The sequence below is a fragment of the Aulonocara stuartgranti genome, assembly GCF_965226115.1.
Source record: "Aulonocara stuartgranti genome assembly, chromosome: 2".
NCBI lineage: Eukaryota > Metazoa > Chordata > Actinopteri > Cichliformes > Cichlidae > Aulonocara > Aulonocara stuartgranti.
Window position 1 is genome coordinate 9235482 of NC_138940.1, and position 16008 is coordinate 9251489.

Genomic DNA, 16008 nt, shown 5'->3' on the forward strand with positions numbered 1-16008 from the left:
AAAAACAGAGGAAAATGAGTTAGGGGAGGCATAAGGAGAAGGCAGCAGTCTGCTTCCTTTTTTGAGAGTTGTCTTGTTGTTGCCTCTCGAGTTTACCTATTCTCACTTATATCTGCACTAAAGAATGGACTCAGCAATGGTTTCCATGAGAACAATAGACAGTGAAGATTTGTGAAGATTTTCCTAGATATGTAGAACTGTTTGTAGTGGCTGTGAATGGTAGATAAATGCTATTTGAATGAATGTCACCATTTGGTTGTTGTGTCCTTGTGTTCCTTTTTGGCATGACAAAAAAAGAAGAAGAAGATAAGTGTAGTTACACCAGCAGTGACATTCTTTCAAAACTCAGTTACAGATCAGGTAAAAACATGTTTTTTCACTCAGTTTTTCCTCCCCGACAGCACAAAAGACAGGTTATGTTTCTTTGTGGTGGTAATGCGTTCTAATTATGTTGGAAAGAGGTAACAATTTTTCACACCAAGAATGGCACCTCGCATAAATAGAAACGAAATTTCTTTTGTTTTTACCAGAGAAGACGGAGTGATTGCATTACAGCCTTTTGTGCTGCTGTCACTCTTCCAGTATGGTGGCGTCTATCTCATCGGCAAGCAGTCTCCAAACAGCAGCCTGTGCTTTGTCCTGCCAGAAGATGGCAAAATTGAATTGACATCTTTCTTGTGCTTTTATGGTAATATATTCGGGATGACTGAGGTCTTATGGTATTGTGTGGAAACACCACTCCTCCCCTCCCCATCACGTCTGCTTCCCCTCATCGTTTCCCAATATATTTCTCCATCTGCAAAGGCAAATGAAACCGACCAGGATCTGCCGTGTTCTCAATGCCAATTTCATTTGCCATGTGGATGGGGCTCACAGTGGGATTATGTCATGATTGGCCAAAACAATCAAACCCAGGCCTGCAGTCTGAAGTGCTGCTGCACTGTGCACTATTATCATTATAACCTTGAAAGACCTTCATGGGCAGAGAGAGGGAAGTCAAGAGGGCCTCGATGCCATTACTGTGCAAATAGCACCCCCTGTTGATCAGCAAAAAAGGGGAATTGGCTGTGCACACGCTACACGCTTATGAGGAAAAGATCCCTTAATGCTGGGAATGGTGCTTTGATGCCATGTAAGGACGCAAGAGGAAATCCACACTCAAACAACCTTAATTAATTAAATAGCCATCTTAATTTATTTGATCTTTTCTAGCAGAAAAATAATTCTGCTGTCCTTTGGGGCTACCCCAAGGATTTATGGCTTTCCTGTAGTTTAAAAATAACTGATCTCAGAATTAGAACATCTACAACAAATGTGAATATTGCAGCGGAATCATGAATCAGTGGGTGAATTTGAATTATGTTCTACTCAACCAAAGTAACATGGATATTTGGAGGGAACATTGAAAAAAATTACAGGTGCCTTAAATGAGACGAAATAAAAGACTAATTTAATAACTTTACCAGTTTTAAAGAAAAATAATTGTGAAAATTTCAAACTAAGGAAGTTTTAAGTGCACTGAACAACACTGGATTAGATACCTGTTTTTATTTTATCTGGGTCGTTCTATAACATATCAGTTGACCAAGTTCCCATCCTGACCATATGTGTGAATGTGTGTGTGAATGGGTGGATGACTGAATGTAGTGTGAAGCGCTTTGGGGTCCTTAGGGACTAGAAAAGCGCTATACAAATGCAGGCCATTTACCATATGTGATTTCCCTGAAAAAAAAAATCCTGGCAGATGGAAAAGTTCTTAAAACTTTCCAATTTTAGTTTTGTAATGTTATTAATGAAATAAATAAAACACTCTAGAGTTTTGTGATGAGGTTAGGGGCATTTTAAGCTTGAGCAGTATTTTTTATACTTATCATCTGTGTTACAAATTTCAACACCCATCTTTGAAATTATTATTTCGATAAACCTTCAAATATGGTAGTTCAGGCCTTGTTGTCAATTTTTTAACCAAACTCAAGCTCTCAGAAATGTATGTTGAACTTCAGCTTCATCGCAAAAATACTTCTTACCTTTTTCTGACCAAACTAATAACAGCGGAGAGCTAAAATTAAGCATTTTTGTTTGTTTGTTTGTTTGTTTGTTTGTTTGTTTGTTTGTGTATGGTATAATATGAGGTGGCCTGCCAGGAAACAGGTGGTCAGTTGACATAGAACAGGTTTTTTTTGTAATACAGTAATGCGAACTAGTGCAGTTATTTGGTATCTTTATTTGTTTTTGTTTTAAGAGTTTGAATATTATGAAGACGTCGAAACGTGAACATTTTTGTCATCCAAAAACAAAAACGGCAGCAAAAAATAACTCCATGTTTTTTGAGCGTCAAATGAATCTTTTATTTTGGAGAAAAAAAACCGCCTCCTGATCCTGTTTCTTCCGGTGCCGTAGCCGTGTGTTCCTGGCGTTTGTTTCTGCTGTGGACTCAGGAGTGCATCTTGGAGGCTGTTTTCACATAAATAATCATGTCTCTGGAGGTGGAATCTGCAGAGTAAGTACTCCGCTTAACTATTGTTAAAGGAGTGTTATTATTAAAGTAAACTGGGTTTTAAAAGCTCCATATTTGATCACATTTTTGGGCAGTGAGGCCTCCTTCATCCTGCAGTAAACTGCAGTAGCGGTAGTTAGCGTTTTTGTGCTAAGCTAACGAGCTAACTTCCAGCCATACGCTGAAGTGTATGTAGTGTATGACTGGAAAGTGGAGTTAGGTACTCTTTCAACTGGCACTATGTGATATGAAACATTTGTTTATTGATCATTTATATTTTAATCGCTTCTGTGTACTGCACAAAACTGAAAGAGGTGAGTAAATTAGCATTAGCTTAAGATGTGCGCTTCCCAGTCGCCGTAGATTCTGACATGAGCTGGAAATGTTACTGATTCAAACAAACCCAACCTGGACAACTCACTAAAGTAGCCAGATTGCTTGACATATTAAGTCTGCTTCATTTAGTGTCAGTAACTCCACTTTTTGTCAGAAACTCGCGGTCTATTCAAAACTAGATTCACACTAGATTCAAAACGGTGCTCATAATTTGCTAATATTCAAAATCTCGCAGGAATCCATAATTGAATTATCTAAACTGAGGCTTTTTGCAAGAAAAAATACTAGTGAAAACATTAGTAGTAAGCATAGTGTTTAGAAATGACCACACATCTGTCTGCAGATTCTTACTCCTTAAAATGAAAATTGATGGCAAACACAGTAACAATAAAAAAATAGGGAAAGTTATTGATCACGACTGAAGGATTTGCTCCAAAGCAAGTTTAACATACAGGGATGCCTCAGGATTTTTTTTCATAGGGGTGGCCATTTGAGGGCAATAATAATATAGGTGGGGTGGCTGTAGCTCAGGTGGCAGAGCAGGTCAGCCACTAATCAGAAGGTCGGTGGTTCGATCCAGGGCTGCCTCCTGGCTGCATGCCAAATATCCTTGGGCAAGATACTAACCCCATGTTTGCCTACTGGTGGTGGTCAGAGGGCCCGGTGGCGCCAGTGTCCGGCAGCCTCGCCTCTGTCAGTGCGCCCCAGGGCAGCTGTGGCTACAATGTAGCTTGCAGAGCGCATGCAAGCAGGGAACATGTGTAGCAACTGTCACAGGTAGGATTCGAACCTCTGCCACCGGGTCTCACGGCAGCTGCCCTACCCTCTGAGCCAAATGAGTTCTGGTCAATGTAGCTTGCCATTGCCAGTGTGTGAATGTGTGTGTGAATGGGTGAATGACTGAATGTAGTGTAGGGCTGCCACGATTTGTCGACTAGTCACGATTACGTCGACTATCAAAATCGTCGACGACTGATTTAATAGTCGACGTGTCGTTTGAAGCTTTGTAAGATCGCAAAAGACGCAGGAATAATAGCAGGATTTAAGAGTTAATAACGGACTGAAACAGAAGATGGCAGCACAGCATGTACAAGGATGCCAGCTGCCGTTAAACCCCGAAGAAGAAGAAGCAGCTGTGTCCCAGAATTCATAGCGCGGCCCAGCTTAGTTTCCAACAATGGCGGTAGCTAGTTAGTTTTAATATTACTCTTATTATTCTTTCTGGGTCACAAAATAAACGTTTAACATATTTTCAGGCGAGAATGTAGCTGTGTAAACCTCAAATATCTGCTCAGTTTATCAGGACACCACATATTTTCAAAAGCGCTCCGACGTTTTCGGAGGCGTCTGTTACCCACTAGCTCGATAGCTAGCCGGGGGCTAGGTCACTAGCGCCGTGAGAACACCGGACTCCCGGCAAATTGTTTTCAAACCCACCGCCGTCTTTCGCAACTCAGGTTAAATATATATGAGTCACTTAGATAAATTAAAAATGTTATTGTTTGGCTTTTTTTAGTATTTTATTTGTTCCTGAGTAAATCGGTTTGGCTGAGATTAAAGTTATAGTTTTTACACAGCTGAATAAATGTCAAGCAGACAGCTGATTATCAGAAGTGTGAGATGCTGGAGAATATACTCCGGTGTCCTGTTATATTTTAGATAGCAAGGAGTTTATTAAACTTTACCGAAACAATCTGCAAATTTCATTAAAATTGAATAAACTATCATCTTGTCTTTATTTTTAGTTAGCAAAGCTTAAAGCTGTAAGCTAATGATAGTTATATAAGAGCAGATGCTGCTGGTGCAATAAGCTGTAGTTTTACGTCCAGTGGATGATGATCTGATTAGTCGACTAATCGCATAAATAATCGGTGACTAGTCGACTATCAAAATAATCGTTTGTGGCAGCCCTAATGTAGTGTAAAGCGCTTTGGGGTCCTTAGGGACTGAGTAAAGTGCTATACAAATACCATATAGGGGTGGCACACCAAAAACAGAATTTCCAGTTTTATTATGTTGTTGTCATATATATATATATATATATATATATATATATATATATATATATATGGAGGGTGAAGGTAACGGTGGTCCCCCGTGGTAATCGGAGCACTAGGTGCGGTGACTCCCAAGCTAGGCGAGTGGCTCCAGCAGATCCCGGGAACAACATCGGAGATCTCTGTCCAGAAGAGCGCAGTCCTGGGAACAGCTAAGATACTGCGCAGGACCCTCAAGCTCCCAGGCCTCTGGTAGAGGACCCGAGCTTGAAGGATAAACCGCCCGCAGGGGCGTGCTGGGTGTGTATATATATATATATATATATCCAGGCCATCAACACGTACACCCTGCCCGTGATCAGGTACCCTGCTGGGGTAATAGGCTGGCCAAAGGAGGAGATAGAAGCCACTGACATAAAGACAAGAAAGCTCCTTACCATGCATGGAGGGTTTCACCCCAAGTCCAGCACCCTGAGGCTGTACTCTAAGCGGAAGGAAGGGGGCCGGGGACTGGTGAGTGTCAGCACCACAGTCCAGGATGAGACAACGAACATCCAAGAATACATTGGGAAGATGGCCCCAACTGACCGAGTGCTCAGTGAATACCTCAGGCAGCAGAAACCCAAGAAAGAGGAGGGAGACGAGGAACCATCATGGAAGGACAGGCCCCTGCACGGTATGTACCACCGGCAGATAGAGGAGGTGGCTGATATCCAGAAATCCTACCAGTGGCTGGACAAAGCTGGACTGAAAGACAGCACAGAGGCACTAATCATGGCAGCACAAGAACAAGCTCTGAGCACAAGATCCATAGAGGCTGGGGTCTATCACACCAGGCAAGACCCCAGGTGCAGACTGTGTAAAGATGCCCCAGAGACAATCCAGCACATAACAGCAGGGTGCAAGATGCTAGCAGGCAAGGCATACATGGAACGCCATAACCAAGTGGCCGGCATAGTGTACAGGAACATCTGTGCCGAGTATAACCTGGAAGTCCCGAGGTCAAAATGGGAGATGCCCCCAAGGGTGGTGGAGAATGACCGAGCTAAGATCCTGTGGGACTTCCAGATACAGACGGACAAAATGGTGGTGGTTAACCAACCGGACATAGTGGTGGTAGACAAACAGAAGAAGACGGCCGTAGTGATCGATGTAGCGGTTCCGAATGACAGCAATATCAGGAAGAAGGAACACGAGAAGCTGGAGAAATACCAAGGGCTCAGAGAAGAGCTCGAGAGGATGTGGAGGGTGAAGGTAACGGTGGTCCCCGTGGTAATCGGAGCACTAGGTGCGGTGACTCCCAAGCTAGGCGAGTGGCTCCAGCAGATCCCGGGAACAACATCGGAGATCTCTGTCCAGAAGAGCGCAGTCCTGGGAACAGCTAAGATACTGCGCAGGACCCTCAAGCTCCCAGGCCTCTGGTAGAGGACCCGAGCTTGAAGGATAAACCGCCCGCAGGGACGTGCTGGGTGTTTTATATATATATATATATATATATATATATATATATATATATATACATACTTGAAAAATATGGTGAGAAAGAAAAGAATTACATGACTTTGAATTCCATAATAACCTGTTTTCAGAATCAGAATCAGAATACTTTATTGATCCCTGGGGGAAATTATTTTTTGTTACAGTGCTCCATTTTAAACCAACATTAAGACAAGACAGACAATACGCTAACTAAGAATAGTACAATATATACATATATATACATACATACATACATAAGTCACTTATAAATAAATATTTGGAAAAGAAACATGTGTAGTTGTAGCAGCAAACAGTGTGTTAAGTGGATGCGTTGTACAGGGAGATGGCCACAGGCAGGAATGATTTCCTGTGTCGTTCAGTGGTGCTTTTCGGTAATCTCAGTCTCTCACTGAACGAGCTCCTGTGACTGACCAACATGTCATGGAGTGGGTGGGAGGTGTTATCCAACATTGTCTTTATCTTGGACAGCATCCGCCTCTCCGACACCACCTTGAGGGAGTCCAGCTCCATCCCCACAACATTGCTGGCCTTACGGATCAGTTTATTAAGTCTGTTGGCATCTGCGACCCTCAGCCTGCTCCCCCAGCATGCAACAGCATAGAGGATCGCACTGGCCACCACAGACTCATAGAAAAATTTTATTGATTGATTGACTAACTGGAACGTCCCAACTCTTTAATGTTTCCCAGCAGAGCTGAGCAGGAGCAGCTTAAGATTCCTCTCCCAGAATGGAGTTCACTTTAAGAGAAAACTTGTTGAGGAAAGACGTATGAGTGTGAACTGTTTGCCTGTCTCTATGTTGGCCCTGAGATGAACTAGGTTTTCTGCAACCTGATATGGATCAAATACCTATAAATAAATAAGACTTTTGACATTTTAAACACCACACAGATATTTCCATGTGTTTCACAATCAACTATTTACTGGTGCAAAACAAAATAATCTCTTGGCAACACATTTATTCAAAACAGTTTTATCCAGCCATCAAAGTTTATTAAAATGTATTACCAACATAGGACAGTCTTGCTAAAGGGGCCTCTGGGGAGGACAGCAGATTTTGCCCCCCCTGGCACGCCCTTGGTGGTGCTGATGGTGATGATGATCTAGAACATAGTTTGAGTTTAGAAGTTATTAGTTCACTCAATTCTAAAATGTGTGCTGGACTTTCAGTGCATGCAGTACTGGCATTTCCCTACACTAATGAAAGAGAAATCACTTTAGTTTGTTCCCAGATTAAAGTGAATTATTTCAACAGATTTAATCTTCTCCATGATGAATAGCCAATAAATAGCCTACTCATGTTTTTCTTATCTATCTTCTTAGATTGGCTGCATTTGTGTCAGTATAATCAGACATTGCAGCAGATAAGAGTCAAGCATAAAAGCATTTATTTTCTGCATCAAAGTCTAAATGTATTTCAGTCCCAGTGATTATGTGCCACATTAATGCACCGTGGTGTTAGTAAGGCACAAACACTTATTCCAACACCAGAGAATCTATTTCACTCTTAGAGCGTACTGAAGACTTAGTGAATATAAAATGCAGATAATGGTATATGTTAGAGGTGGGAATCACCATACATCCCACGATACGATATTATCACAATACTTAACGCACAATACGATATTATTGCAATTTTTTAAAATATTTTGCGATATTCAGATTCTGTACATAAAGGTAAACGTTATCAATATTCATTTTATCTAATATCAAAGTCTCACACTCAGTATTTCTCTCATTTCAGTCAGTTTTATTGTTGACAAACTGAACGGTTTGTATTACGGTCTAGTCCAACTTAACTGAATGCAACCATCTGGTACAATTATAGCTATTCTGAACTATGCAATTTATGAAAACTATGCAGCCCCTTCAGCAACTGAAGAATTTGAAAGTAAATTAAAACAAAATATAATTTTACATTAAATAAAAAAGTTTTAAACTTAATTAAAATAAAACATGTCTTAAATTAAAATAAGTAAACTGTCATGTTTATTGCTGCCAAAAAAAAGTTAAACACATTTGGACAGTGTCAGGATTCTTGCTGAGAAAAAGGATCAACATGCTCTGAAGTCAGAGCATGTTCCAGTCCACAAAAACTTTTTTTGTAACAAAATATCGATTTCTGCTGTCCCTGTGTCGATACATTATTAGCAAACAAAATATCACGATACTACACAGTATCGATTTTTTTTCCCCCACCCCTAGTATATGTTTGGTATAAGTTACTATGAGAACCTAACCAGGTAAAAAGAGTGCCACCTTGTGACATGAAAATTCTGAATTTGAACTCACTATACCTCAAAGTGTAGGGTATCATCAGGAACGTTTCTGACCACCAAATCCTGAGCTTGTTTTACCTGAGCTGAGCCGTCTTCTGTCTCACGTTGTTTGTCTATTTTCACAGCGTGGTCCGTCTGATTATGCAGTACTTAAAAGAGAACAATCTGCACCGGACACTAGCCACTCTGCAGGAGGAGACGACAGTGTCTCTGAACACAGTGGACAGTATAGAGAGCTTCGTGGCAGACATCAACAGCGGCCACTGGGATACTGTTCTACAAGCCATCCAGTCCCTCAAGCTGCCAGACAAGACCTTGATAGACCTTTACGAACAGGTATGGTCTGGATAAAGTTTTGATTGACAGGTCCAGAAGACGCTGGCATCTTATCATCATCTGGGATTATACGGGGGGTGAGGGCTTGTTTGTATACAATGAGAAGTGTTGACAGTAAAGTGTGAATATTAGATTTAGAGAGTTATAGATAGATGTTGATGATGATGATGATGATGATAGTACATTGAACTGGGCTTTCACACCATTTTGGATGGTGTCCAAAGCTTGGCTAAGTCCTCCAGCTTTATTTCTAATGGTTTCTGGTCAGAAAGGGTTTTTTTCAGGTGTTTCTTGTAATACTATCTTAATCCAGATGTTTTCTTTTCTAAGCATTTGTATCATAGCAAATCTCCCAGTGTAAGCATAGTAGATCTTTTTGTTTGTTTAAGTTGGGCCTTTGTGTTGATTCCCTCACCAGGTCGTGTTAGAGCTGATTGAACTGAGAGAGCTGGGTGCAGCTCGTTCACTGCTCAGACAGACCGACCCCATGATCATGCTGAAACAGACCCAGCCAGAGAGATACATCCACTTGGAGAACCTGCTGGCTCGCTCCTACTTTGATCCCAGAGAGGTGAGATAAATTGCTTAAAGTGACTCTTATTTATTTTTTCCATTTTTTCCTGAGTTTATTATTTTTTTTCCCTCGTTTTTTTTCCCTCGGCTTTTTAAATCTGGAAAAATAAGGTTTTAAATCAGAAAGAACATCAGATTAAAATGTGCTGTACGTTTTTAATAGATGTGCATGTTTCTTTCTTACGCATTGTTGAAATTCTATCCAGGCCTACCCAGATGGCAGCAGTAAGGAGAAGCGTCGGGCGGCCATCGCTCAGGCGCTGGCAGGAGAGGTCAGCGTGGTGCCTCCCTCTCGTCTCATGGCTCTGCTGGGACAGGTATGTGACCTGCAAATTTGCAGGTGTTGTACTAGTTTGTGAAACTCATTTGCCTCTTAATTTTACAAAAAAAATAGGAATGTACAAGCAGAGTTGTCCTTGATTATAATTCTGCATGCATAATATCGACTCCTTGTTATTGTATTGTCTTAACTACACACTATTCGGTTGTTCAGTGATGACGCGATGAATCCTACTTCCGGGTCTAAAGTAGTCTGCGTTTAATATGGCTTTTGTGTTGTTAACATGTTTAATGTTATGTATTTTCTTATATTTGATCTCAAAAAGCTCCTAAAACAGTCAGTGATCACTGTTGACCTCCCTCGGCTTTTATTACCACTAATCATTTATTTAAGCTCAGTTTTTAAAACCTTAGGATGTAACTACAGCCCAGCCCATGCAGCAGTATATGAATGACTAACCTCGTATTGTGGATGGATTATCTCAGTTGTTCTCCTGGCTGAAGTTTGGTCCTTTTACAGCATCCTGCCATGCGATTACATTTGTTCCTGACCACCGAGAACACTCACGTTAACTTTTATCGAGTGGAAAAAAAGTTAGCTTGTTCATATTATGCTAACATAGCTGTGTCGCTAGCGGTCACGTAGCACATCATTATATACCAGCTAGCCCAACTTCAGTAACCCTACAAACGTCACTGCTGTTTAGTTTTCTGTCTTCATTTATGCTGGAAGTGATAACAGAGCTGTACGTTTGAATTTGTTTCCAAAACCCCGCAGTCAGGACATGATATATTGTATTTAGATAGAAGCTAGCGAGCTAACTTCCTGCTAACTTCTAACTCCGTTAAATGTCATAAATTCCGTTTTCATGGATGCCTGGATGTTAAACTCAATTGTTACACCTGGTAGAGCAGAATGCTGATCATTTTATTAAAGATGAAAGACTTTAGACAGTTTTTCAACTCTCAGTAATGCCATAGTGATCGTTTGATATATGGACCTGCAGCGGAGTTTAGACCCAGACACGGCTAGTGACGTCAGACTTAACAACCGGATAAAGCACCTTGTTGTGATTTGGTGCTATATAAATAAAATTTGTTCCTCAGTTCAGATAAAATGCAAATGCTTATGTCGTCCCCCGTCATCTTTTTCCTTCTGTAGGCTCTGAAGTGGCAGCAGCATCAGGGTCTCCTGCCTCCTGGTATGACCATTGACTTGTTCAGAGGTAAAGCTGCCGTTAAAGATGTAGAAGAGGAACGCTTTCCCACGCAGCTCAGCAGACACATCAAGGTACCCACACTATCCCAAAATGGCAATTTGTATTAGTCAGCTTCTTCACTGTGACCAGGCCTTACTGCCATTTCTTCAAGTTCATGACTTAAACTTGTTCTGACGTGACTTGTTTTTCCTCCCTGTGCAGTTTGGACAGAAATCTCACGTGGAGTGTTCCCGATTCTCCCCTGATGGTCAGTATCTGGTCACTGGCTCTGTGGACGGTTTCATCGAAGTCTGGAACTTCACAACTGGCAAAATCAGGAAGGTGGGTTGAAAGGAAAAGAAAGGCAGATTTAGTTTCTGCTTAAATGTCACTCTGTTTATGCCAGTTATTTTTAATTATTATATATCTTTTGTGTTTGCAGGATCTGAAATACCAGGCTCAGGATAACTTCATGATGATGGATGACGCTGTGTTGTGTATGGGCTTCAGTCGGGACACAGAGATGTTGGCCACTGGAGCCCAGGATGGGAAGGTTAAGGTATAGAGGACCAGCTGTACTTCAGTTTCTGTCATTGTCCTTCTGTGTTTCATTCACCAATTCTGCACTTGCAGCCCATTTCTAGCTATATAACCACATCTATTGGTATAAAATTATAAAAACCAAGAAGACATTTTAATTATTACACATGAAAGCTCTCAGAAAACTGAAAACCTCAGTTTCTTTCACTCGTGTGTTTTCTGTTTTACTAAAACACGAGAACAAACTGTATGTGTCTGTGTAGGTTTGGAAGATCCAGAGCGGTCAGTGTTTGAGGAGGTTCGAGCGTGCCCACAGCAAAGGAGTAACATGTGTCAGCTTCTGCAAGGACAGCAGCCAGCTCCTCAGTGCCTCCTTTGATCAGACCATCAGGTAAACTACTATCTGACTGTTTGTCCTTACCAGCAGCAGAGGAGGCTGTGCAGCCATTAGGGTGGTGTTTTTCTAGTGGTGTTTTCCCCCATATGCACAATGTGTTTACCAAACTCAATCATGCACTCACTTCTAGTTTCTCACTGCGACTGTGGTGTGAAATAAAGATAATACAGTGGTTATGGCTGCCACTATTATTTCTCAAAATCTAAAGCTCATACTAAGGACGTGCAAGGTTGTTTAATTGTCACAAAGTGAATGATCTTAGTGCTGATGTCCATGATGACCAAACTTCAAAGCAGGCTATGGGATCATGAGTGTGGTCTGGTTGTGTTCAAGCATGTAGGAGGTGGATGGGAGCAGGTGAAAAGATCACTTTTTCCCAAAGTTCAGTTGGCTTTTTATCGTGATGATTTTGGTTGTTTAAGAAGAACCGTAGTTTTTAGCTCCACTCAGGCTCTCTCTTTGCTGTACACTCTGTGTGAGTGTACGAGTGGCTGCTACTGTTTGAAGTTCTCTTATCTAACAACAGCTGGTGCCTAGATGCTAACAATACTGTTACCATTGGCAACAAAAGACCATACTAATTGTGTCTTGAAGTATTAAATACACTTACATTAAAAAACAAAAACAGCTGCATTTTTGTGTCAGTAAATCAGCAGTGGTGGCTCCTCTGAACATGATTTACTAAAGCCCCTCCCCCGACTAGCAGCTGAACACATGAACAGTAGCAACAAACAACCAACCAGTAATAACAAGGAATTTCAAGAGCTCAATAAAGCTCCAAGTAGGGCTGGGCTATATCATACCGTTCACGGTAATACCGGTGTCATTTTGGGCAACGATAGGAAAATGACATATCGCGATAGAATATGGGTAAAACGCGCATGCGCAGTGCCTATGTTTACATACGCACATGACGGCGACGCAGAATGAAAAGAGCGAAAGTGGATCGTTAAATGAAACAGATGAACCAGAATTGGTTTGTAAAAATCCCACTGGAAATGCCTTTTGGCAAACTGTCAGCAAGGAATTTGCGCTGTTACATTTTTATATAACTTTAATGCACATAAAAAAACAGCTGCTTGTTTAAGTGAAAATACATTGATGGGGGTTTTTGCACTAATAAAGTTGTGGAGTTGTAAAGTATTTTGTCTAGTGTCAATTATATTGTCAGTTACTGTATATCGTTATCGCAAATTTTCAAATGTATATCGTGATAAATATTTTTGGTCATATCGCCCTGCTCTAGCTCCAAGACAGTTAGAATGTTTACCTGACTGGCACACACGTTAACATTAGCCATGTAATTACGTACATTATGATTATGGTAGCACTGCCGGCTATGACTAATAAATGATAACATTAATGTTGGATCTGGGCAAGAAATAGTTCTGGTCCTCTGTAACATTAATGTAGTGTTGATTTAAAACAATAGCATAGGTACTTTTGTTTCTATTAATGTCCCAGATGTTTACCAGCAACACACAAACAGTGGCATCCAATCTTAGCGTCTGTATTTTATCAGCATCAGTAAATATAGTGCGAAGTCAGCAGAATCACAGGAATTTAACAAGGCGGAATAGACTACTGTTCTTTCATTCTTCATTAAAACTACTGTGCTCTTCAGTAAACCTTCTTAAATTATTATGTCGACGTCATCCCTATTTGTTTGTTGTTTTTTTTCATAAGAATCCATGGACTTAAGTCAGGTAAAACTCTAAAGGAGTTCCGCGGTCACTCCTCGTTTGTCAACGAGGTCACATTCACTCCGGACGGCCATCACATCATCAGCGCTTCATCTGATGGTACAGTAAAGGTAAGAGAAGCGGCTGATTTAAAAATAACCCCATTCATCCACTTCTTTCTCATAATGCTTCTTGCTTTCCCACTCATCTTCAACGTGCTTCAGGTCTGGAACGTGAAGACCACTGAGTGCACCAGCACCTTCAAGCCTCTGGGAACGTCAGCCGGCACTGATATCACAGTCAATAACGTCATCCTGCTGCCCAAGAACCCGGAGCACTTTGTCGTGTGCAACCGCTCCAACACAGTGGTCATCATGAACATGCAGGGACAGGTCAGTTAATGTCGCCACATCACTAACAGTTGTTTGGGATTTTCTTCTAAACCCGGAGTTTTAGGTAATAAGCTGTTTTCTTGTGCAGATCGTGAGGAGTTTCAGCTCCGGTAAGAGGGAAGGTGGTGACTTTGTGTGCTGCACTCTGTCGCCCCGCGGCGAGTGGATCTACTGCGTGGGTGAAGACTTTGTGCTCTACTGCTTCAGCACAGTCACCGGCAAGCTGGAGAGAACACTGACGGTACGTTACGGCACTCAGGATCAGAGTTTCCAAAAATACCGCACCATATTCTGTCCTCTGTTCCTCCCCCAAGTTCTTATCGCTGAAGTTTTGAAGTCAGTGTTGAAGGGGGGGATGTGTAACTGCCTTGTCTTCCATATAAAACTATATACATGTAGGTGTTGTACTGGTCACTGCTGATGTTTCCATTTTACACACAGTAGCTGAAATTATTTTGCAAAATAATGGATAATTTTTGTGTGAATCCATCACTTCAGACTGGAAGAAGCTCTACTCTGTTTCACTCTTGATGTTTTTGGTGTATCTTGATCACATCTTACATCTCCCATCTCCAGGTCCACGAGAAGGATGTTATCGGCATCGCTCACCACCCCCACCAGAACCTCATCTCCACCTACAGTGAGGATGGCCTGCTGAAGCTCTGGAAACCTTAAAAAGAAAAAAAAAACACCCTCAGGAGAAGAGACTGATGCTCTCCTCAGTCTGGACACGGCTCCGCCCACTTTGATTTATTTAACCTTCTGCAGCCCTAATAAATCCTTCTCAGATTCAGGTGGTTCAGAGGTTTAAATTAATGGGAACACAGTAGTGACTAACATGCAAAGACTGAGCAGGATTTTAAGAAGTTTTTGTATCATTAAAAAAATATATATGTGAATGTTGACAGCTACGGCAGTTTGGGGTGTTTGCACAGCAGAGTCTTATTTAACTCAGCTTCTTAGGTTTGTTGCATATTTTTTACAAATAAAGTTTTCATTTCATGTGTCTTAGAAAGCAATTTGATGAACAGCGATGGTATTTAATAATTTGTAGGCCACCCACTGTTGTTGTTTTCATTAACAGTTTTCCACAGAAATTATTACAAATGTGAAGGAAACGTGATTGTCACAAATTCTCGAACTGTACTCAGTGAAATCCTAAAGAAAAGAATTCTGCACATTTTCCACTGGCTGTTCAATAAATAAGATTCTGTTGTTCAACATGCAAGCATTTCCAACTTTTATATAAGAGCGCTTCAGCAGGAGGAGAGAGGTCCACAGTGAGAGTGCAGATACTTGAGCCGACTCATTTTAAAAGTTTGTTTTTGTAAATATATTTTTGTTTGCATTTTTCAGTAAGATCTGGTTAAATAGTTCATGGTTGCATGTTGGTTCCTCTCATTTAGAATAGAAAAAGTATAAGATGTAGAAAATGTTACCCAGTATTTTTGAATTCCTCAAACGTTGCTGATCTTGGACAGAAAACAGTTTTGTTCAGTGATCTATAAAATACCACCTATTTGGTTATCATTTGGAAATGGGGTGTAATATGTCAAGTGTTTTTTGTTTTTTCCTTCTGGTTTGTTTTTCGGGGTTTTTTTTATACCCATTTATATGAATTTGCTGTCTGGATGCACACGTCCTGTGTAACGCCGTCTGTCTGTGCCATTAAACTGTTTAACCAGAGCAGTGAAATGTGACATCTGTGCAAAAGAAATAATCCCTTCCAGTGCTTTTGAATCATTGCGACATACCGGTAATTCAAGAAATCTTCCACATTTTAAAGGCGAGAAAAAAAAAAGAAGCTTCACAAAACATCTGAAGTTTTTAAAGGCAGTTCGGTCTACATTTAATTTCCTGCCTCCCCGAGTTCTGGAAGATGTTTTGGTAATTCTCTGCCTCTGCGTTTAATCCCTGAATAAACTGGTGCATGGCTGTTGGTACAGCAGCTCTGCAGAGGAGAGGAGCATCCAGTCAGTCAGCGAGGTAAGGAAGGTTTGT

General features: G+C 41.1%; 1 protein-coding gene across 1 annotated transcript; it reads left to right on the forward strand.

The window, feature by feature from the left end:
- The first annotated feature begins 2370 nt into the window (after positions 1 to 2370).
- smu1a (SMU1 DNA replication regulator and spliceosomal factor a) lies at positions 2371 to 15693 on the forward strand. Its single transcript, XM_082507498.1, has 12 exons — positions 2371 to 2500; positions 8735 to 8945; positions 9364 to 9516; positions 9725 to 9835; positions 10960 to 11088; positions 11219 to 11338; positions 11439 to 11555; positions 11800 to 11927; positions 13620 to 13746; positions 13840 to 14007; positions 14096 to 14248; positions 14584 to 15693. Exons 1-12 carry the CDS (start codon positions 2475 to 2477, stop codon positions 14680 to 14682), a joined length of 1542 nt encoding a protein of 513 aa, XP_082363624.1. The 5' UTR covers positions 2371 to 2474; the 3' UTR covers positions 14683 to 15693.
- The last annotated feature ends 315 nt before the right edge of the window (positions 15694 to 16008 follow it).

Bases quoted from the DNA above. Each gene is read 5' to 3' on its own strand.
- smu1a (XM_082507498.1), top strand. From the start codon at position 2,475: ATGTCTCTGGAGGTGGAATCTGCAGA. The intron at 2,501-8,734 runs GTAAGTACTCCG...CTATTTTCACAG, and splicing joins CTGGAGGTGGAATCTGCAGA to CGTGGTCCGTCTGATTATGC. The intron at 14,249-14,583 runs GTACGTTACGGC...TCCCATCTCCAG, and splicing joins AGCTGGAGAGAACACTGACG to GTCCACGAGAAGGATGTTAT.